The 24,047-nt window shown below is 40.2% G+C and overlaps 1 protein-coding gene across 2 annotated transcripts; it reads left to right on the top strand.

The window, feature by feature from the left end:
* On the top strand, positions 1 to 23,651 carry TRIM25 (tripartite motif containing 25). 2 transcript variants are annotated; one of them, XM_032208778.1, is made up of 9 exons: positions 1 to 760; positions 8,341 to 8,436; positions 11,715 to 11,948; positions 12,941 to 13,097; positions 14,687 to 14,764; positions 16,023 to 16,055; positions 16,473 to 16,499; positions 18,085 to 18,192; positions 19,944 to 23,651. In XM_032208778.1, the coding sequence occupies exons 1-9, from the start codon at positions 98 to 100 to the stop codon at positions 20,477 to 20,479; spliced, it is 1,932 nt and encodes a 643-aa protein (XP_032064669.1). In that variant the 5' UTR covers positions 1 to 97; the 3' UTR covers positions 20,480 to 23,651. The 2 variants fall into 2 exon arrangements, with proteins under 2 accessions (XP_032064669.1, XP_032064670.1); XM_032208779.1 differs by lacking the exon at positions 16,023 to 16,055.
* The last annotated feature ends 396 nt before the right edge of the window (positions 23,652 to 24,047 follow it).

The raw sequence follows: 24,047 nt of genomic DNA, 5'->3' as shown, positions 1-24,047 counted from the left end.
CCCTCCCTCCGCCCCACGTGATTTCTAGGAAACCGACTAAACTCCAGTCCAGAAAGTTTCGGTTTCTATTCCTTTCCTTTCCCCCTTACGTGTATATATGAAGCGGTGGCTTTCCTCCGACGCTTCAGTCATGGCTAGTTTCGTCGACCCGTTGTCCATGTTCGGGCTGGAAGAGGAGCTGACTTGCTCCATCTGCCTGTGCGTTTTTCAGACGCCGGTCACTACGCCCTGCGGCCACAATTTTTGCCTGCCTTGCCTGGAGCTAACCTGGATGGACGCGGAGGACAAATTCAGTTGCCCCCAGTGCAGGGCTTCTTTCGAAAGCCGCCCCGACCTGAAGAAAAACACGGTGCTCTGCAAGGTGGTGGAGCAATTCCAGAGCAACCAAGGTGGCCTCTTCAAAGGGACGTGTGCGGAGAAGGAGGAGAAGGAGAAGGTGGATAGTAGCCCAGCCAAGCCGAAGTCTCCCTCGCCAGTGCCCTGCGACAGCTGCCTGGTGGTCGACGCGGCCAAAACCTGCCTCACCTGCATGGTCTCCTTCTGCCAGGAACACCTGGCGCCCCACCTGGAGAGCCCAGCCTTTAAGAGCCACCAGTTGGTTCCACCCATGAATGAACTTCAGCAGAAGAAGTGTGAAGCCCATAGCAAGCTCCTGGAGTTCTTCTGCAAGGAGCATGGCATCTCCATCTGCTGTTTTTGCCTGCTTTCTCACAAGACCTGCTCCACTACCCCACTAAAAGAGGCCAAGGAAGCAAAGGAGGTGAGAAAGGAGTGGATGGTGGCTAGGTTGTCATGCTAGGCGTTGGGAGACACAGGGCCATATTGACTTCAACTAAATGTCTGTGGAGATTCTACTTATCCAGGTCATGGTTGTCCCAAAGATGCTTTTTTCTCAAAAGGTAACTGTTCAATTCAGTTACCTTTCACCTTTGGGACATTGATCTCAGCCCTGAAAACTTCTAGCATGACCTTGAGCTACTGGTTTGTTCTGTGTCTTGAAGAAAAAGTGGGGTGTAAAGCTAAAGCAGACCTGGGTGTTCTGTGGCCCATGGGCCACGTCTGGCCTTTTGGCTGTCCCTGTCGGGCTCAAGAAGATGCCACCCCTATTGGTTCTGACCCTCCACAAGAGTCCCAGTTTCACATGTGGCCCCTTGGGAAAATTAAGTGCCCATCCCTAATCCCTGAAGAAATAGTTTTGCCGGATCCAATTTGGGTTGGTCATTGGGACCAGAAATCTTCTGAGCTTTCGGACTTGTGCTGGAGCCCATCCTCAGGGAATGTCTCTCTACCAGAATGTGTTTAGTGAAGTTCCCCCAGGATGGGCTCCAAGTCAAGTCAGAAAGCTCGGAAGACAAAACCTCTGCTCTCAGAGACCAACTCGGATTGGGTCCTGCAACATTATCCTGGGACATGTAAACTTTCCTTCATTTGTGAGAAATAGTTTTGATTCCTAGAAGTTTCCTAGACAATTTGGGAAGGTTTTTTTGGGAAGTGATTTTGCCCTTGCCTCCTTCCTGGGGCTGAGAGTGAGTAACTGGCCTGAGGTTACTGAGCTGGCTGTTTGCCTAAGGGGAGACTAGAACTCACCATCTCCTGGTTTTTAGCCTGATGCCATAACTACTACACCAATCTGGCTCTTGCAAGTTACCATACAAAGCCAAAGTTGCCTTAATTGGTCTTGGGTGTTATGTGTCCACTCAACCAATACTGTTCAGTAAAATGGTGCATTTGTGTTCAACTGTGTTCTGTGTATAGATAGGGCAGTTACCTTGCATTTAACCATGTACCTGGTAGCTATTAGTAACCATGTACCTGGTAGCTATTGGTAACAAGGAAGTACACCCAAGAGACAGGGTAAGATGGTTTGCTGAAACCTTCATTGGCTGCTTGAGGCAGAAAGAGCCTTCCTCCAAAGCTGGCAAATGTTAGCAGGATAATAACACATAAGCTTATTTTGCAATGGAGGACAGAATCTGTATTTTAGGTCTAGAAGAGCACCAAATGCAAAGACAACCATTAGCTACTCTGGCATATGATGCAGGCTCCCTTTGCTTTTCCTACCTTTCCATTGCAAAAGTAAATAAAACCACACAAAATATACAATAATTTACATTTCATTACTTTTGTGATACCTTTAATGTATTTTCTATAATCAGGTTGTATCAAACCTGTTGTCACTGGAAGCTTATATGTCCCCTGGGGCCACTGATTCCCCATTTTAGGAAACTTCTGATTTTTAATTTTTTTATCAGTATAGCTACTGGCATTTTAGTCTATTGTATAAGTCTGAATTTTGTTCTAGGTGTTACCTTTTTTCCAATGCAAATCTTATATGTGTTAGATTTCATGGATGTTGTTGATTCTTTGCATTTTGTTGTTAGAGTTTGTTGTTTAGCCCTTTTTTCCATATTTATTTGTTTATCAGCTTTATATGTTCACAAAAACTCTCACTGACTTTAAAACACTACAGAATATTTCAAAGTTAATGTAAAATCTCTTTTTATGTTTGGAAAAGAAAACCTGGGTGTAGAGGAGGTTTGTGTTTTCTTGCTCACCTGTAGGAATCTTATAGAAAAGGTGAATGTGACAAAAACTCCCTCTCTGTATAGAAAACCTTAGCCTTTGACCCTTTCAGGCAGTTATGAAATCTAGATCAATATTCACAGGGGAAGAAAGTTACTTTGCTTCTCTCTGATAGGTTTATGTCGGCCTGAGAAGCAATTTTGTGCTGTGTGTTGTATAAGTTGAGAGCAAATATTTTGCTGCAGTTTCTATGGCTAAGTGTTTCTTGAATTTATAAAGATAACAATAACAGATTTGGAAAGGACCTTGGAGGTCTTTTAGTCCAACCGCCTGCTCGTGCAGAAGACCCTATACCATTTCAGACAAAGGTCTGTCCTGTCTCTTTTTAAAAACCTCCAGTGATGAAGAACCCACAGCTTCTGAAGTTCCACTCGTTAATTGTCCTCACTCTCAGGAAGTTTCTCCTTAGTTGTAGGTTGCTTCTCTCCTTGGTTAGTTTCCATCCATTGCTTCTTGTCCTGCCCACAGGTGCTTTGGAAAATAGGTTGACATCCCTCCCTCTCTTTGTAGTAGCCCCTCAAATATTGGAACATGCTATCATGTCTTCATAGGTCTTGTTTTATGTTAAGAACACTCAGCATGTCAGATTTCTTTTGCAGTCTGATCAGCTCATTTATAATAGTGGGCAGGAATTGAAAGGAAGCCCCACTGATAGCGGTGGATTTCTTCATCAGTGGAGAATTGTCCAGTTGACCTTTGAAGTCTGTTTCAGTTCTTTCACAATCTGTCTGCACAATAGAGTAGAACAGAGTTCTCTGTATATCCATGGACCTCTTTTCACTGGTGAGACCTGTGGATATATATTTTCCAGCCACATGGACTGAGCCAAGGGCCTTATGTATAAAATGAACATTTTCCCTCCAAAGTGCCAAGTCTGCTTGAAGTTTGAGGACATCGTTCCAAAATAGTAACAAAGGAGTAATCATTTTTCTGATGATTACTCATCTTGTACAAAGCATCCAGGAACATCTTATTACTGAAATAATCTAGTTCAGTGATGGTTAACCTTTTTTGTCCTCACGTGCCAAAATCACCATGCGTGCATGTGTGACCCTGCCCTGTTTTGGGTGTAGCAGGCCTCCCTGAAGCCTCCTGGGACCAAGAATGGTGCACAGGGGCGTGCCGCATGCACAGCAGAGACTCGAAAAGCAGCTGGCCGGCAGGAAGTGCGCGCGCATGCGTGGTGGAGCTGAGCTGGAGCAATGGCTTGCATGCCCGCAGGGAGGGCTCCAGGTGCCACAGTTTCACCATCACGGATCTAGTTCAGAGATGGTTTGGTCATAATATTATGGCTGCCAAGGAAGATTTCATCAATTAATATAAGCAGTTCCAGAAAGATGGTCTGCAAACATCCATATCTCGGATAATTAGAGTTTAAGAGGGTATAAATCTCAGTTGAAAATAAAAAGACAGGGGCCTGTATAAGATGGTGGAATCTTGTCTCTAGAAAACAAAACCAAAAGACCATCTTTATTCTAGCATATACAGATCATCCTTGACCGGAGGAGAATTTCTGTTGCTAAGCAAGGGGGTTGTTCATGAGTTGGGCCTTATTTTACCATCTTCAGTGCAGTTGTTAAGTGAACCTAACTTCCTGCAATGACGTGGCATGTCGGAAGCCAGCGTGAAAGGTCACAAATGGCAATCATAAATAACATGCTTGTTGACATGCGCCTGCAATTTGATTGGGTGACTCATAAGTCATTTTTTTCAGTGCCATTGTAACTTTGAACCGTCACTAAAGAAATGATTTTAAGTTGAGGACTGCCTGTAATATCAGGTACATAAAGGACAATTCACTCTACGTACCAAATCAGATCTTTGCATGGCAAAGCGAGTAAATTTGTCACTTTTGATGTAAGATTAGGGCTTTTGGCAGTGGTCACATGCTGCCAGAAAATTTGAAGTTCAGCCTTGACAAGTAGGGTCCTGTTTCAGCTTCCACTTTTATCCACAAAATTGAAATATATTCCTAGGGTGAGCCCTAGATGTCATTGTTCCCATTTTTAAACGGAGGGAAAGACTTAATTCTATGGTATTATTGTCTAATTAGTTTGGAGTCCAGCAGAACTACATTGAAATAAATGAATACATCTACTGAGCATAGTTAGCAAGCTTTATGCTCTGGCCTTAGAATGGAAGCGTTACGAATGGAGGGAAAAATAACTATTTTGTGCCTGGAATATATACAGGCTTTAGATTGGGGCCCTGTACCAAATCATATGTTAGTCCTTTGATTGAGATACAATGTATAGTAATAAGTCTAGAATCTTACCCATAGGCTGCTTTTGTTGATTTAAAATAGGCATTTAATTCCATTTTGAGAACTCCTTGTTGGGAAAAACTCAGGTGAAACATTCTTGAAGTTCTAGACTTAGAATATAATTCACGAAGTTCAGCTTTAGGCAAATCTCTGTACACAAGAGTGTTAAGATAATGATTTGATAATTGAACAGCTGCTATAAGGCTGTAATACAGAAATGATGATGCAATGAGAATGAGTCAGTAGGGTTATCACTTTAAGAGGCTGTTTTATAAGAGAGGCTCTGTGAGGTTCTCCCTCCCTCCCTCCCTCCCTCCCTCCCTCTCTCTCTCTGCTTCCATGCTATAGTTGATGATTGATTGCCTGACTAGTACATGTATGTATATATTCCTTGTAGATAAAACCACTGTTTGAAAGACAAACCTCTATTTACTGTATTTTGTTCCTGGGTTGTCTCAAAATAGTCACACTGTAGACACACTTGACAAAGAGTATCACACATAAAGGTGCATACAAGCACATTTACTAATCAAGCTTTAGTTGAATTAGCTTGTCAAAAAGCTCATTGACCCAAATTTCCATTTTTTCAAAAGATCCACTGTGAATGTCAAACTTTTGCTGCTTTTTGATGATTCGCCCATCAGCCACCTAGTAATCAGTTTTCAGAAAATCAAAATGATGATCTTTGCCACCCAAAACAGAAGAAAAAGCACTACAAACGTGGGTTGTATAATAAATGGGTAGGAGATGATATCCAAGTGTAGTATTCCAGGATATGAGATTTTTTTAAAAAAAATATTGACTTTTATAATTTCATGGGCCCAAAGAAATGCTTCCATAGGTTTTAAAGGAAGACAATGCATTTCTGCAGTTTTGAAATTATTTGCAGCCAGATGACTAGTTCATTTCGCCTAACACTCACAACTGTGCAAATAAAAGTCATTACAAATAGTGCAAACTAAATTTAGGACAACTGGAGATTGAGGCACAAACACGGTAGCTAATATTTAATGCCTTTCCTCTGACCCCTTTCATCCAATATTAGTTTTTCTGGCCTCAGGCATTTACAGGTAAACATTTACCATGTGTGGCAGCTAGTTTTACATCCCTTGGAATGTCCTCAGGTGAAGAAAAAGATTAGGGAATGGCTTTTAGATATAAAATACCAAAATGAGATTAGCCTCATCCCAGGACCACTTAGCAAACAAGTGGAACGTGCCAGATAGCAACTGGCCAGTCACATCCTGTTACTTATTTCTTCCTTCCAATTGAGTTCAGCCTATTCTACTATTCTATTCCACGGGTGTCAAACTCAATTGCGTCACGGGCCGGATTGTGACAGTTTTTGCCTTTCTCAAGGCCTAGGAGCCAGATTTGGCCCAGGGTGCTTAGAGCTGGCCCATGGGGCCGTCCTGGAAACAGTGAAAGATCAGCCCACAGTTCCACTGCCACTGAAAACGGAGCACGGGAGAGCCATGGGTGGTCCTCAAGAGCTCCATTTTCACTGACTGAGGGCCGTAGGAGGCCAGAACTCATGAGCCTATTTTTTTCCTTCTTTTTTTAATTAACAAACATGTAAAATACACACACACAAAACTTAGACGTACACCACATTTACACAATACAATATGAACAGGAGCTTCCTGTTCTTTCTAATAGCAATTATCAATCGATACCGCTCACCTTATATTATTTCCCCTTCTATTGTATTTCATTTGGATTTCACCATTTTTAACCCTCTTATTTTACTCATAAGTGTTATTTTTGAGTTTTGTTATATTTCTTCATTGATTCTTGTTTCTTTCCTCCATCCACCTATACCATTTATCCCATATCTGGTAGAATTCTGATTCTTTTCCCTGGATTTCTTTAGTTAGTTTGTCCATTTCAGCACAATCCATAACCTTTCTTATTATTTCATCTTCGCTTGGAGTTAATTTGTTTTTCCATTTTTGGGCAAAGGTAATCCTTGCCGCCGTAATTATATGTAGTATTAAATATTGGATTTCTTTTTTGTATTTCACAGACATTATTTCTAATAAAAAAAACTTCCGGTTTTCATTCTATTTTAACCCTTGTTATTGTCTCCAGCCAATTTTTGATCTTTTTCCAAAAATTTTTAGCCCCCTCACAGGTCCACCATAAATGGTAATATGTTCCGTGTATTGATTCGCATTTCCAACATTTTGGGGAGGTATTTGTTAAGATTTTAGCTAACCTTGTTGGTGCCACGTGCCATCTGTAAAACATTTTGTACTGGTTTTCCTTGTATGCAACTGATAGTGTCATTTTTAAGTTTGTTCCCCAAATTTTTCCCATTTGTCTAATTCAATATTATAGCCAAAGTTCTGCACCCATTTTACCGTTTGTTCTTTCACAATTTCCTCTTCCATTTTATACTTCAGGAGAAATTTATATATTCTCCCTATCATCTTTCTATCTGAGCTTTGAATAATTTTATCCAATTCGTGTGGTTCTGTTTCGATGTCATATAATTTAGTATCATTATAGTATTTAGTTTTGATTTGGAGGTAGGTCATGAGCCTATTTTTGTTGGCAGGGTGCTTCCCCCCCCCCCCAGCCTCCAGAGGTCAAACACAATCCCAATGGGGCCCTCAATGGAATCGAGATTGACATCCCTGCCCTAAAGTAACAGAAAAAATTGTAGTTGCTTATTGATGAGTCAAGGATCTAGTATGGGGCTGTTGTTGCTGAAATAAATAGTAACGATACCTTTAACACCATCAAACAACCTGCCTATCCCAGGTTCTTGGGAAGGATTTGGTAGATGGGTAAAAATGCCAACTCCAGTCTAAACATCTGATTGATGCAACCATAATATAAAGTTGATGCTTGTGTAAAATAATGGGGGTTTGGATTTTTTGGGGGGTGGGTGGGAAGCTTGACATCCAAGGCTACAAAAAGAGGTAATTGGGTCAGTTTAAAAACCACTGCTATATATGCTCTCACTATATCTTATTCTGTGTTGCTCGAGTCTCCCTTAACAGCCAAAGGATGCATATCTTTCCCTTGTTCTTGCATGTTGAATTTTACCTCAACTACCATTCTTTAAATAAGGTAACTTCTGTCATGTGTTGCTAAGTGATGGGTTTCAGAAGCTAACAACTCTATATATCTGAAGTTGGATTGATAACAGCTTCTTTTACATTAAAAAAACACTTTTACAGTAATGTTTACACCATTGGTGTTGAATTGTTACTTTATTTTGTTGTTTTTTGTGTACTGGATTTGCCCAGATTATATTTATCTACATAGTTGTCAGATCCATCCCCCTCTGCACAACATTAAAAGCTCAATTTTAAAAATAATACCATTTTTGAAGATGTGACTACAGATCTGTCTCTTTTAATCAGAATCCTGAAGTAAAACTATTATCTCCTATCAGAGTGGTTTTGTTTGCTTAGTAGTTGGCATGCTGTATTCCAAATGTTGTTTTTAATCTAAAGAAGATTTTTTTTCCTGTTCTCTTACAGTTAGAGCTGAAGAAGAGATTGACAGAACTCTGTGCCTTGAATGACAAGACTACAAAGTCCTTGGAACAAGTACGAGCACAGCAAAAGCAACTCAGCGTAAGGAAATAATTCTTTTTTAAATGGAAGTTCACTTCTCTTTGAAAGTAGGATGTGATAATGTAAGAGAGAGGGGGGGGAGCTATTGGGTCAAAAGGTGTGGGTCTTTGCTATTTCAAAGATTGCCTTCTGCTGTCACCATTTACTTGAATTTTATAATATACTAGCTGATAACCCGGCATTGGCCGGGTATTTATAGACGTCAAAGCGTTTGTCTAACAGAGAGCCATTGATAGGTGTTTTTCTTCCCTCTGCTTCTAAGCCCATCATCCCTGCCCTCTCCCTTCCCCCTCCCATGTGCTCCTCTTTCCCGCCCTGTCTACGATCCTGGCACTTTGCCCTGAAGCGTTTATCTGACAGGGAGCGGGTCTATTTTATTTTTATTTATTTATTATATTTACACACCACCCATTTCATTGGCAAGTGACACTAGGCAGCTGTTCAACAGCTGTTCATTCTTAGTCATGGTCATCAGCTCCCTATTCAGTCTGCCATTTCTTCCCCCTACTCCCATGCCCATCGTCCCTACCCTCTCCCTTCCCCCTACACCCATGCACTACTCTTTCCTAGAGTTATGGTAGTACAGTAGAAGCCATTGAAAGGCAAAACAGGCTGCATCTTAACAGAACACTTACCCCAAGGGGTGTTAGGGGTGTCTTATTCCATAGTATTTTCCTCCAGACATTAAGTGATCTGTAAACCAAGTTTGGTTGAAATTCCTCGAGACACTCCAGAGTTATGCTGGAACATACATACATTCATACATACATACATACCAGGGGTGGGTTTCAAAAATTGTTCGAACCTACTCTGTGGGCGTGGCCTCCTTTGTGGGAGTGGCTTGCTGCCCACGTGACCGGATGGGAGTGGCTTGCCACCCATGTGACCTGGTGGGAGTGGCCAAGACGATGTTACTAGATATTACTAATTACTAGATATTATTAATATTACTAGATCATTATTAATGCATAGATAACTGCGGGACATTACACACCCACCCACACCCACAAACTATGACAGTGCTAGGAAAACACCCAAAAAATAAAAATCCCCCCCCCCCCAAAAGACTGCCAATGAAACCAGTTTTTTTTTCCTAAGCCTAAGAACAGGGAAGACAAAGTCACTGGAATAAAAACCATCAAGGCAACGTGGAAAATTATAAAGGACAGGCACTCACAGAACCATCAACCACCTCAGAATTACCTAAACAAGGAGTGTCAGCCTCTGCTTCACTGTTGCTTCGGCTGCCATGAAACGGGGAGGGAGGGCATGGAAGAGTTCTGGAATTCAAGCTTCTGCAGAGGGGTTTTTAAAAAGAAAACAGTCTTTTTGGGAGGGGGAATGGGCTGTGCTCCTGGTTTTGGGGATTCCCACCCCCCACCAAAGACCAGTTGCAAATCTCTCCAAATCCTTTTCAGGATTTTCTTTTTAAAAAATGCCTCTCTGCAGACGATCTTGAAAACCCCCATCCCATCTCTGCTTGCCTATAGTCTTGGAAGCTTCCACTGAGAAGCTTCTGCAGAGGGGTTTTTAAAAAGAAAACAGTCTTTTTGGGAGGGGGAATGGGCTGTGCTCCTGGTTTTGGGGATCCCCCCACCACCAAAGACCAGTTGCAAATCTCTCCAAATCCTTTTCAGGATTTTCTTTTAAAAAAATGCCTCTCTGCAGACGATCTTGAAAACCCCCATCCCATCTCTGCTTGCCTATAGTCTTGGAAGCTTCCACTGAGAAGCTTCTGCAGAGGGGTTTTTAAAAAGAAAACAGTCTTTTTGGGAGGGGGAATGGGCTGTGCTCCTGGTTTTGGGGATCCCCCCACCACCAAAGACCAGTTGCAAATCTCTCCAAATCCTTTTCAGGATTTTCTTTTTAAAAAATGCCTCTCTGCAGACGATCTTGAAAACCCCCATCCCATCTCTGCTTGGAAGCTTCCGCAACTTCACAGTAAAAGCAAGTAAGAATTTCTCTCTCGCTCGTGAGATTTTCTTTACTGTGCAAAGGCTTGGTTTAAAACTGCAGGCTCCCGGGGAGGGGGGCAGGGGAAAATGCTGCCCATATGCCCCCTTCCAAAGCAACCTTGCAGGTTTTCAAGATCATCCGGAGAGGCATTTTTTAAAAAGAAAAACCCTGCAGGCACCCAGCGACAGGGGCTAGGAGCTAGGAACCCGGAAGTTAATTACTTCCGGGTTCACTGACGAACCGGATCGCAAGAACCGGTGCGAACCGGCAGGAACCCACCCCTGATACATACATACATACCAGGGGTGGGTTTCTCGCCCCGTTCCAACTGGTTTGGTTGGAACGGGGCCGGCAGTGTCCTCGTGCACGCGCGCGGTGCATGCATGCGTACTAGCGTCTGCGCAACGCTCCAGCTGCTCCTGGACGATCGCGCAGGCGCTGTATGCATCCTGCGCATGCATCCTGCGCATGCGTGGAAGCGCAGAACTCGTGAAAACTGGGTAAGGACCGCGGGCGGGCGGGCGCACCCTTCGCCATTCCCGGAAGTTACTTACTTCCGGGTTCGGCGACCAACCGGTTCGCAGGGACCGCCGCGAACCGGTTGAAACTCACCCCTGATACATACATACATACATACATACAGCCTTTTATGGATGGATGGATGAGTTAGGTAGCTGGGATTCAAATGTGTGGGAGGGGGGGATGAAGTTACACTTCTTTCAAAATATTTTAAGATTGAGTTGTACTATAAAAATGCCTCCTTTGAATTGACTCATGATTTCATGTACACATTACAGGTAGTCCTCAGTTTACAGCCACAATTGAGCCCAAAATTTCTGTTGCTAAGTGAAACATTTATTAACAGTTTTGTAAAAGTTTAAATTATTCATTCGATTTCTATCCTGCTTTTCTTTATCTTGTAGTTAAAATTTGCTTTGCTTAAGGATTAGCCCAAATTTTCAGACTTTCAGACTTCAATTCAAAATTTCCAATAGCTGAAAAGTAGCTAACAAGCAATTTCTGAATGTGATTAGAAAAGGAAGTACAAATATTCCTCACATTACAAAGGTTCATAGAGCGGGTCTATTTTATTTTTATTTATTTATTATATTTACACACCACCCATTTCATTGGCAAGTGACACTAGGCAGCTGTTCAACAGCTGTTCATTCTTAGTTGTGGTCATCAGCTCCCTATTCAGTCTGCCATTTCTTCCTTCAGAGGTCTCCCAACTTTTTCTCCATTTTCCAGCCTCCTAATAAGTAATGTGGCATTACTTCATTTCCAAATCATTTTTTATTTTGATGATATTGTCCTTTCAGAATACCACTAATCGGAAGCTGGATTTGCTGAAATCAGAATTCCTAGAAATAGTAGCTTTAATTCATGAAGAAGAAATGAATTCGTGGAGGAAAATCAAATTGGAAGAAAAAAGAGTCCTGGATAAATTTGAATATGTCCATGCAGTCCTGGGTAAGAAGAAGAATGAAATCCAGAGGGAGCGAGATGAAATTGAAGTGGCCTTGGCAGAGATGGACGACATCACATTTTTAAAGGTAATTTTCAGGCAGTAGAAACTCTTCTGAACAGTGATTAAAGGATTCCCTAATTAGGGAGGCCCTTTATCCAGTGAGGGACACGGTGGCTCAGTGGCTAAGACACTGACCTTGTCAACTAGAAAGGTTGGCAGTTCGGTGGTTCGAATCCCTAGCACCGCATAACATAGTGAGCTCCCATTACTTGTCCCAGCTTCTGCCAATCTAGCAGTTCGAAAACATGTAAAAATGCAAGTAGAAAAATAGGAACCATCTTTGGTGGGAAGGTAACAGTGTTCCGTGCACCTTTGGCATTTAGTCATACCAGCCACATGACCAAGGAGACTTCTTCAGACAGCACTGGCTCTTCGGCTTTGTAATGGAGATGAGCATCGCCCCTTAGAGTTGAGAACGACTAGCACAGATGTGCGAGGAACCTTTACCTTTACCTTTCTCCAGTGAACTCTTTCCTGAGCTGCTTGTCCTATAGGTATATGGATTGAACTCCCAGAATTCCCTGTTGCTGAGAATTCAAAGAGTTGCCCAGAAATGTGAACAGAGTGGAGATGGGTGTTTTAGTGTCTTTAGACTAAGACTACAGGTGGTAACGGTCCTAGCTTAACCTGCCCAATCTGATACTCTCTGGATGTTGTTGGTCTTCAGTTCCTAGCATTAATAAATTCTGACAATTGAGACATGCCTTTCCCTGCTTTGAGTCTATTTAAAAAAAGAAAATGCAGAATGTATGTTTACTCATAAATACTCTACTATTTTATTATGACTATGATCATGATTTATCACTTATAGCTTCCATGTACACTGAGAGCTTTTGCACCAAAGGCAAATTCCTTGTGTGTCCAATTGCACTTGGCCAATAAAGAATTCTGTTCTGTTCTGTTCCATTCCACTCCATTCCACTCTGTTTTCTGTATAATGTGTCAAGAGCCCTGTGGAAGGGAAGTGGAGCTCTTTGTTGGTTGGAGTTCAGATGAGATCTTGATGTTTTTTTTCAGAGATCAGCAAAACTGCGACAGGTACCCTTCAGCGATGTGTTTGTTCCCAGAATAGAGTTGGATCAAAACCTGCTAGGTGCTGTTTATCAGAAAGCCTGCAACCTCAAAGAAGTTACAGCACGATTTTTGGGTATACATCAGGAACAGAAAAAAAAAGGTGCTTTTATTTATTCATTTACTTACTGGGATTTTGTATTCACATACGGTTTGCATACATTGCTAACCTATGGAAGTGTTAATAAATTAACTGACTTTAGTTAATAAGATTTGTGGGATAGTACAGGCAGTTCTCGACTTACAGCAGTTCATTTAGTGACTATCCAGAGTTACCTCAGCATCAAAAAAGTGACTTATGACCATTTTTCACACTTTCAACTGTTGCAGACTGACTGGTCATCAGTCAAAATTCACATATCTAGCAACTGACTCATATTTATGATGGTGGCAATGCCTCGGGGTCATGTAATCAACCTTTGCGATCTTTTGACAAGCAAAGTCAATGGGGGAAACCTGATTCACTTAAAGACCATGTTACTAACTTAACTGCAGTGACTCACTTAACAACTGGCAAGAAGGGTAAGATAGAGCAAAACTCACTTAACAAATGTCTCATTCAGCAACAGAAATTTTGGGCTCCAATGTGGTCATAAGTCGAAGATTAACTGTATTGCTAAACTATTGGTTATCAAAAACCATGTTTGCAAATATATAGTGGACAAGATGGCTATGGTCCTTCTCCTACAGCAACGGTGTCAAACTCGTGACCCGCAGGCCAAATGCGTCATGCGCTGGCCACGCCCACCCCCGGTTTAGCGAAGGAAAAATCATGATACATGACGACAAAGTGACGCCACGAATTTGACACCCCTGTCCTACAATATTTAACTCTACAGGTAGTTGTCCACAATTGAGCCCAAAATTGATATTGCTAAGTGAGAAATTTGTTAAATGGGTTTTGCCCCATTTTGACTTTTCCTGCCACATTTGTTAACTGAATCACATTAGTAACCCGGTTGTTAAGTGAATCTGGTTTCCCCACTGACTTGGCTTGTCAGAAGGTCACAAAAGGTGATCACATGACCCCGGGACTGCAACTGTCATAAATATGAAAGTGTTATGAACCAAGCGTCCAAATGTAAATCACATGACCTTGGGGATGCTGCAATGGTCATACGTGTTAAAAATGTCACATGGGGAGAAGGACTGGGGTGGGCACATGAACATGGTGTAGGGCAGTTCTGAAAAACACATATTTACTTCATACCAGCCTAAAATGACCTATGGTGGAGGGAGGGCTATTGAAAGTACAGTTGAAAATTTTGCTCCAGAATAATCTAGATGCTTTCTGGGATTGCATGGGGGATCTTGGAGGAAGGGGGGAATTGACAGAAGTCATCATTCAGTCCCTTTTGCCCAGTGGGAGGGGAACCCTTTTTGGACTTTTCCCCTGTGCATAAATAGAAACTAGATAGAGGGGCAGAATCCACCAAGTCCATATCCAGGATAATTCAAAGAATGGGTGGGCTCCAGGACCCCTTCTATCCCCCAAATACTTGGTTTGTTGATTCACAACTCAGTAACTGCTGATGAGATTGATGGAATTACCTTGTGCTTTGCACCCAGCCTCCTCCCTCTGCTTCTGGCAACATTTCTCCTTTGTTCCTTGTTTCCATCTTACTTACCTATTCAAAGGGATCCTTTTGACAAGATTACTGATTTTTGTCATCTTTCCTTATGTTCCTTTAGGTAATGCTGGCGCTTTTGTAGTCCCATTGAAGACACCCGTGGTGGAAGAGGTATGCCCAGCAGCTGCAGGAAAACCTAGTGAGTATTTATAGCAAATCATAGTGATGGATATTTTTTGCTGATGGTGGAGTTTTTGAGATAAGAGCCGGCAGCAGGAGTCCCTGGTGGAACATTTAGCTTTCTGTCTGAAGGACTCTGTTCTTTAGTGTTCTTGAAGGAAGAGAAAGACAGAAGGAGCTTCCCTCATTGGGTCATTAAATGTTGGAAGAATTGGAACTTTATGGATCATTACAACCATTGCATGAGATAAAACATTAGCTAGTGATGAGTACTGGCATTTTGTTACTTATGATAATCCTCCCTCCCTTGACTCATACCCACACCCGATGAGGCAGTCTAAACCAGGGGTGTCAAACTCACGGCCCGCGGGCCAGATGCACCACGCATAGGCCACACCCACCCTAGAATGGGGAAAAATACAAGAAACATCATGTGCCAGCAGTGTGTCATCACGAGTTTGACACCCCTGGTCCAGACTAACAGCAATTGTCCCAAAAGCAGTCAAACTGAGTTAGGATTTTGGATCACTTCATTGTAACCTGACACATATGTTTTATCACACAAGTTATTTATCCTTTGTTTATGTATTTATCAATTAATATGACCACTTGCCTATCCAAAGTAATTCAAAATGGAACATGCCATTAAAGCCAAAACACCTTTTCAACATTTTTTCAATACTAACATTTATATATACATTTCAGTATCATTTCTTCACATCTTGCTGTATGCAGATCTCTCCCCCTTTAGTTTCATCCCTAATCTTTTTATTACATTTATTTTTAATTCCATTCACTCTGGTAGAAGCTGTTTTCCAGTCCTTTTCATCTCTTTCCAAAACACTTTGCTTACATGATTCAGCAAATGGTTTTCTTCCCTCTCTTAATCTTTACTGTTCCTCTCTATTGCAGATTGTATTTTTGCAACTGTCCTTTGTTTCTTTGTTCTTCTCCATGTTTTGCAGCTAATCTTCCCTAATACACAGTTTCTCTCACCTCATAGCTTTCTTCACCTATTTTTTTTTCGTATTTCCTGTTAACTCCACTCCGCACTCTGCAATATATTGTAATTCATTTCATATCAAATCTTTGCTCATTCTGTAGTGATCCAGAATTGGTGGGATGCAGGTAATAATTGTGTTAGCTCACAAATCTCAAGATTACAGTAGAAATCCTAGCTTGGTTAGAAAACTAAAAATGAACTTGGAATAAAACTGGGCTTTGCTTGCACTTGTGGCAAATGTGCCAAAATTAACTGGCATTCTTTTTTTTTCAAGGGAATAATACAGATGCCACTGGTATAACTAAGGGTAATCTAAATTGCTTCCCCCCCCCCCAAAAGCTTCTTTTTTCCTTGTTGCAAAATCTCTTGGGCTGATTTTTTACTTGATTCTGGCCTCTCTATTTCCCCAAAAGTCTTAGCTTATTATTGGATCCCTGCTTTCTACTATCTACGCATTCCAAATAATCAATTTGTTTACAGCATTTTATTTTTTTTGTTTCAGTAATCATGTTGAAATTCTAGTAAATTTACTGATGCGGTAGCGGTAATTTCCACACAGCTAAAACAAATTATTGGGATAATCAGGTCAAATTGGTAACGCTTTTTAAAACTTCAATAAATCCTAATAAGAGCTAGCCAGAGGATCTCTTGCTTGCGCATTCTGAGAGAGTTGTTTGTCTCGTTCCCAAATAACTATAAATTGACTCGTCTTTTTTCTTTTCAGGACAGAGAAGTCGGCCTGCCAAGCGCTGTAAGTTCAAGAACACCACTGATTAAAATTTGAGGAATAGCTGCCTCTGCTGAAATTTCAGGATGTTTAACAGGGCATTTGTTGGCATGGAGTAGAAATAATTGTGCTGTGGTCTAATCATGAGAAAATTGCACCTGTGGCTTTAACCCTATGCCAATCCTTTTTTTTGTACAAGTAGATAACGTTTGTTTGCTACCTCTGCACTTTCAGTTGTGTGTACCAATTTAATGTACTCCATACATTTTCAATGGCAAGTTTTAGTCTGATATATTTGGATTTTCAGCTTTTAGAAATGTGCATCTCAAAACAGCATTCTAAATATTTAAGGGAGTAATGGTTACATAGGCCTTCTTAAAATCACAAATATTTATTAGCGGCCTTGGTGTAAAGGCCGCTAATGAATATTTCTCTTACCATCTGTTCTTTACAGATGTGAAGTTATTGGTTTCTTGTAAAGGATCTCCCACTTTCTAGAGAAAATGCTACATTTTTATATTTCCCCTCAATCTCTTTCATTCCGCAGGGCAAGATATCTAATAATAGCAATGGCACTTTGACTTATATATTGCTTCACAGTGCTCTACAGTCCTCTCTTAAGTGGTTTACGGAGTTGGCATATTGCCCCCAACAATCTGGCTCCTCATTTTACCAACCTCAGAAGGATGGAAGGCTAAGTCAACCTTGAGCCGGTCAGGATCGAACTTCTGGCAGTCGGCAGAATTAGCCTGTAATACTGCATTCTTACCACTGTACCACCACAGCGCCTAATGATTTTTAGTGACATTAATGCTGAAACAGAATAGTTAGTAGTAGTAAATGATTACTGCAAGCTTCCCATGAGAGTGTTAAAGCCAGGAAAACTTAAGTTCACAGACTTAGTTGAATTGAGGTTAGATGGAATTGTTGAGATCATCAGAAAAAGTCTTTTAGAAAGCATTCTTGTTGGAAAGGCAGATTAGTGGTATTGTCACGAACAATATTCAAAAGTGACTTCACTTAGGGCCATTGTGTATGTTTGCTACTTTTCCGAGCTTTAGAAAACTAGAGTCTTGTACATTTCACCATACTAATGCTGTCCTCTACTGCCAGCTCTTGGAAAACCTGGATTGTCTGATGGGTAAATGCAAACTCTCCTACCACAACTTTGTGGCCATGGAGGTATGCAGAGCAAATGGAAACAGAAGGGAGAAGATTTCCACTCCTGAAATGCTATTGACTACCAGATCTGAAAAGAGCTGGAGCATAGATTATATTGAGTAGCTGGTTCAGAATACCAACAGAAGAGGATACTTGTAGCTCAGGATTGAACTGAGAGATTCTTGGTGCTCAAATTAGAAACTATTCCACCATTTGACATGGCAGTGGGGGATCGTTCTGAACCATTGGGCCCTTGGTGCTCTCTGAGCTTGGTTGTTGATTTGCAGACTAGGTATCGAAGTGGAGTTTATATTCTGTTTAGATAGTATGAATTTTTGCCTGTCTTGTATTATAAAACTTGGCAGTCTTCTCTTTTCAATGTAATATGCATAATAAGTTTTAATGCGTTTATAAAGGTGTATCTTTTTATCTTGTTTGGTAACTATAGCGGGAAGTCCCAAGCAGAGAGCGCAAAGCTGCAGCAAAGCTGAGACAAAGAGTGAAGCAACAAGTCTTGATACTTTTTTAACAAAACCAAGAGAGGAGCTTCTGGAATGTAAGTAACTACTAGTATGGTGCAAATTTTGGAAACGATGCAACAGTAATATTAATAGTTATGGTTAACGTTCATTCTGAAAAAACATTACTAAAACAAAACCACCCAGCATAAAATAGAGCACATAAAATGATCAGCTTCTAGCTTAAGAGTAGGTTGCTCCAAATTTTAACTAGTTATGGTTAAAGGTCAGGTGGAAGGTTAAGGCTTTCACATTTTAAGATTGATAAGCACAAAAAATACCCTCCAAAATTAACACACCATTATAATCTCATGAGTCATGTTTCCGTAGAAAACATATGTTTCTGACTACTGGCCTATTTCTTTAGGTAAGGCTACAGTATGTTGAGTAAGACTACAATATGTTGAAAAAGAATAATTTTCACAAGAAATAGTAATAAGCCCTTCTAATATTTAAAAGGTTCCTTGAATGTCAGCTCATATTGATGGCAATGACTTGAGAAGTAACTGCTGAGTGGACTTTTAAAATGTCATTGCTTTGGGATTACAGGTAGTCCTCCATTTACAACATTTCATTTAGTGACCATTCAAAGTTGCAAAGACACTGAAAAAAAGACTTATGACCGTTTTTCACAATAAGTCCATTGCAGCACCCCAAGGTCACATGGTCAAAATTCAGATGCTTGACAATTAACTCAAATTTATGACAGTTGCAGTGCCCCGGTGAGGCAGGAGGGAAAGATAGTATAAAAGAAGGGATACAATATTTTAAGAATCATATAAAACAGAGGTCAAGTGGCTGAGCTAATGGAAATTTACTTCTTATTCATAAACGGAGAACTTGCTTAAATTCTGCTTACAGAAAGAAGAACTTGTTTAATGTAACTTATAGTTGAATAACCTGAGTACTAAAATAATTCCTGTAACTGACCATAAGACTTGTGCAAAGGGATGTGGACCAAAACTAACAGATGGTGTAAGATAAGACTCACCCATGTAACCCACCCACATACAGAAGTATAGCAAATTCATTATTTATTGAATTTCCTCTTTAGTTACGCTTCTCCTTTATTTGAAGACTCCCTTTATTCTGATTGGTTTTAGTGGATAGCTTTATGTATCCATAAGTAATAGGGTCAGAAATATAATAAGAATTCTCAAATTAAGGAAATAGTCTCAAGATCCTTTCTTTTTATCTTGTTGATAAATGATCTGGAGCTAGATATGAACAGGAAAATGTTTTTGATGTCACTAAGTTATTTAGGATGAATAAATAAAGCTATTGCAAAGGAGTCAAAAAGCTCACCATCATGGATATATAGCATCAAATTTCCAGATCCCCCCCCCCCCGTTCTCTTTCCATTAAACCCAAAACAAAAGTTTCTGGTTTTATCTTTATATTCACTTTGAGAATTCTTTGTATTAAGATATGACTTTCTTTGCTTTGTCACATATCCACCATAAGTGATAAAAGGCCCCTTCTTTGCTTTTACATCTCCAAAATTCATTTGAAAAACTTTTATAAATTCTTGAGAACTTACCTGGTGTTAAATACCAATGATACATCATCTTACAAAATTTTAAACCTTTCATCCACATATTCTCCCACTGTTCAAGCGTGACATTATATCCAAAGTCCCTTGCCCACTGAATCATATAGTGCTTTACATATTCATTCTCCAAATTCAATAATAATTTATAAACTTTAGCAATAATATGTTCACGATCACCACTCTTTTCCAAGTTTCTTGCTGTTTTCTGATTTCTCTTCTGATTGTATTTATTCCTAGTTGCTACACAATTTACTCTGGATCGCCACACGGCTCATAAGAATATCCTATTACTGGAGAAATGTACCAAGTTGTCTGTCACAGAAAATGTACAGGATTACAAACCGCACCCTCAGCGATTCTTAAGCTTCTATCAAGTGCTTTCTTTCCAGTGTTTCAAGAAGGGAATCCATTACTGGGAAGTTGACCTGGAGAACAACAACTTCTGTGCTGTCGGCATCTGCTATGGTAGCATGCTAAAACGGGGCCCGGAAAGCCGCCTAGGACGCAATAGCAGCTCCTGGTGCATTGAATGGGTCAACAATAAGATCTCAGCTTGGCACAATGATAAAGAAACATCTCTGCCCTGCAACAAAGCAACGAAGATTGGTGTCCTTCTAAATTATGATGGGGGGTTTGTTATTTTCTTTGGTGTCACTGAGAAAAAAACCTTCCCACTCTATAAATTCAAAATAGAATTCACGGAAGCTGTCTATTCCGCATTCTGGGTGTTTTCTAATGGAGCCACCATTACACTCTGCCAGCTGAAGTCATAACACACTGTGCAGAATGGCTTTGGTGCCCTCACAAAGACATACACCCACACACTATGATGTTTTCTTTCCAAAGGTTTTCCTCTTCAATGAAGTCTACAAAATGTTTTAATTTTAAGCTCCGTGCTTGCTTTTTTGAAAATTCTGGGGTTGTTTGATCAATATTTCAGTCCACTAACAGGTGTCCTAGGCAAACCCATTGGGGAAACTTGCCTAGAGGGTTCTTAGTGGAGCAAATCCACCAGATTTACTGTTTGCCCCATACCTCTGAGGTCTAAGCCATAACGGCATATGGGCGTATAAAGGTCTTTTTGGAACAGACACTTCCTTCATTTCATCTCATGCTCTACTATAGATTAAGAAATGCAGAAAATAAAACACTTGCATTTTCAGTGACCCAGTTGTTAACTTCTGCACAGGCTGCACTGTTCACAGCTTTGATCAGCTTCTCTTTGGGTTGGGCACTTCTTGCTTCCCATGGGGTGAAACTTTCAGGGGTGTTCTCTTAACCTGCATAGACTTTGCTACCACATTTGGTTGTATGAACAGTGAGCTCTAAGGGTCTCATTTTTCAGATGATTGAAAACAAGGCCGTGCTGGTAGACGATGAATCATTTTCATTCTTCTACCAAACACCCTAGAAAGAAGGGAAAGTGGTACTTTGCTAGTGCTGCTTGGAGGAAAAGTGACAATAAAAAGGCAGTATTTCCATACCTGGAACTCCTTTTTAAGACCATATTCCATGGATTTCTTTTCCTCCTTACCCTCTTTTCAGATGCTCTGAATATGTCGGAAAGGCCATTTTGTGCCATCTGAGAAAATCCCTGTTTGAACAGCTTAGTTCTTCAGAATTATATGCACTTAAGCTGTGTACTTAATTATATGTTCCTCAGTAGTTGTCCAATAGCTTTGGATCGTGTTCTTCAGACAAGTTAGGCCATGAATATCCATGGCCATTGTTTGCCAAAAGGAAGTGGTTTAAAAAAATAATCATCTGCTTAGCCCATCTACCCATGTTGAACATTGTTCTTTGATTATGGTTGACTAAGATGATGAGGTTCCTACGTACCTCACATTGCTACATACCTTCACAATGATGTTCTAGTGGAAGATTAGGTATAATGTCTGCATCTAATCTTTTAGACTTTGTTCCACTTGCCACTGCTTGAGGTAATTAGATTACTCTAATTTCCTGCGTCCTATTCACTGAGCATAGCTTTTGATTACATTAGGTGGTGGAACCAAAGGCTGAAGATCATTTAAAGGATTTCTATTAAGGGTGCAAAAACCATTCAGGGTGCCATCTTTAATCTCTGTCTGCAGGCGTCCCAGCTGGCATTTCAGTATGCTTTCTGTTTTCTTTTTAAAAAAATGAACAGCAGACTGGGAAGATCCACAGAGGTTGGAAGCGAATGGTTTGGAAACCTAGTTTTAGACTTCTGATAGTTTTCATCCTGGGGCAGGGAAGGCACCTAATGCCACATGGTTATGAGAATTGCATATCTAAGCCATTGAATACTTTGCTAATACTTCCTCATTCATTAGAGGTATTCTAATTGGCATTCAAAGAATCCGTAAGACAAATGTAGTGGCTTATGGAGCTGTCAGTTTTCAGAAGTAGTACTGCTAAAAAAGTGGAAGGAAGTATCCATATGATAGAAATACATAAATTACAGTTTGGGCAAATCTAGATTTCTGCAGGACATAATTTGAGATAGAAGGGCAGTCTGACTGAAGCATTCTGACTGATTCAGTTGTAGGTTTATGATCAAGTAAAGGACCCAGTCTCAGGATGCCACTTGTTTTCCAAATATGTCTTTTATGCCATATTACTTGATTTTTAGAAATGTTTTAAAAGTTAAATTTTGTGGAGGCATTAGAAAAAAGGTGCTCTGGAAGTTATTGAAGTGGAATGGACCACTGTGAAAAATAAAATGAGTGTTATCCATTCTTTAAGGTAACATGGTGAAAAAAGGCTAAGTAGTGATACAAGGTATGAAGTAAAAATAAGAACAAGAAGGAAGGAAAGACAATCTATGTTGGATCATGGCTGTAAGAAGATGAAAAAAAATTGGCATGGGAACCTGTGGTTTCTCCTGCAAATGTAACACATTTTGTGAAGCGGGGTGTGTATTCTAGGATTGTCCCTCAGAGTCTTGGTGTAGTTGCACATTTATCTTCATGAAAATGAGCTTCCTGGCTTTTGCGTTGTTCTTAAGAGTGTGTGTTCTCTTTTAACAAATCAATACTTAGATTTAGATATGTATTTCTAATTTTAAAAAAAAACCACAAATCCTAAGACAGCGTGTATCCAGCTTGTTATCCAAATTCCGTGTGGATAGCATTCACTGTGGTGTGATACCTTTGCTGGTATCTAAATGCCAGGTCATGATTACAGTAGGCGATTGACATTAATATCTAATTAATATTGAAGTCTTAATGATTATATTGGAATCACCTAAGAATCTTGAACTGTCTCTGGGACTCTTTAAGAATCTCTTGACATAGTTTATTTTTGTCTTTAAAATATTTATCTGGGCACGATATTGTCCTTTGGCTAAAAGTTTATTCTTAGTCTTTGTTTCTTATATTACAAACCAGGCTTCTTTCAGATCAGCTCTTGGGATAATGTCAGTGGGTAGGATCGAAGCAAAGTGAAGCATATTATTTTCCCCTGGTTTTAAAAAAAGATAACCAAACATCATGCTTTTGAAATTGTGTGTTGTTTGGTTCTGTATCTCCAATGGTCATATTTGCATTATTACATCACTGACACTTGTTATGTAGCCTGTGGCTTAACATTTTTTGCTAAGCTTTTCAGAGATACAGGAGATGTATCACAAGCAATTTTGGCTTTAATAAAACTTTGGGGAAATGCTTTCTTTGGGACCTTTGCAGAAAAGTTGTTCAGTTTGCTATATTATGGCGTGTTGACAGTAACATATACAGATTTGTGAGGCAATTTGTGTTTTTATTTTGAATTGTAAGGGGGGGGGGGAACTCTTTTGTAGTAATCTCAAGCTGATTTCTGTTGAAGTCTTTACCTTGCTTAATGAAGAATCAGCCTGTTGTCTCCCTAACTATAAAAAGCTAACGTGATGAACCTCATTGCCTGATCTTTTAATGAATCCATATCTGTTAAATTAACATTAATAAAGTTTATCATGGTTTATCATGGAGTGGTGGTGTGCTAAACTCAAACCTGCTGCTTCTGCATAGAAACTGGATATAATCGTTGTTGCAAAGCTGAAACTGTGATATAAAACAAAGAAAACTATAATAAAAATACTTTACAATAAATAAATACATATGTACAGATACATCAGATTATTTTCTTTTGGGATGTTACCCTGGGTACAGAAAAGAAGCAGTAAGCCAAATAAATAAGGCAAGAAACATGAACATGGAAAGGAGACAATCGTGCTGGGGTCACCAGAAGGAGCCATGGATATATTGATTTCTCATTCATTGTATATCAGGTGAACCTATAACATTTCAGATAAGTGATTGTCTTCTTAAAAACATCCAGTGATGGAGCGTCCATGCTTTTTGGAGGCAAGCTATTGCACTG

The sequence above is a fragment of the Thamnophis elegans genome, chromosome 2 (assembly GCF_009769535.1).
Source record: "Thamnophis elegans isolate rThaEle1 chromosome 2, rThaEle1.pri, whole genome shotgun sequence".
In the NCBI taxonomy this organism is placed as follows: Eukaryota; Metazoa; Chordata; class Lepidosauria; order Squamata; family Colubridae; genus Thamnophis; species Thamnophis elegans.
This window is presented reverse-complemented; position numbering and strand designations above follow the sequence as displayed.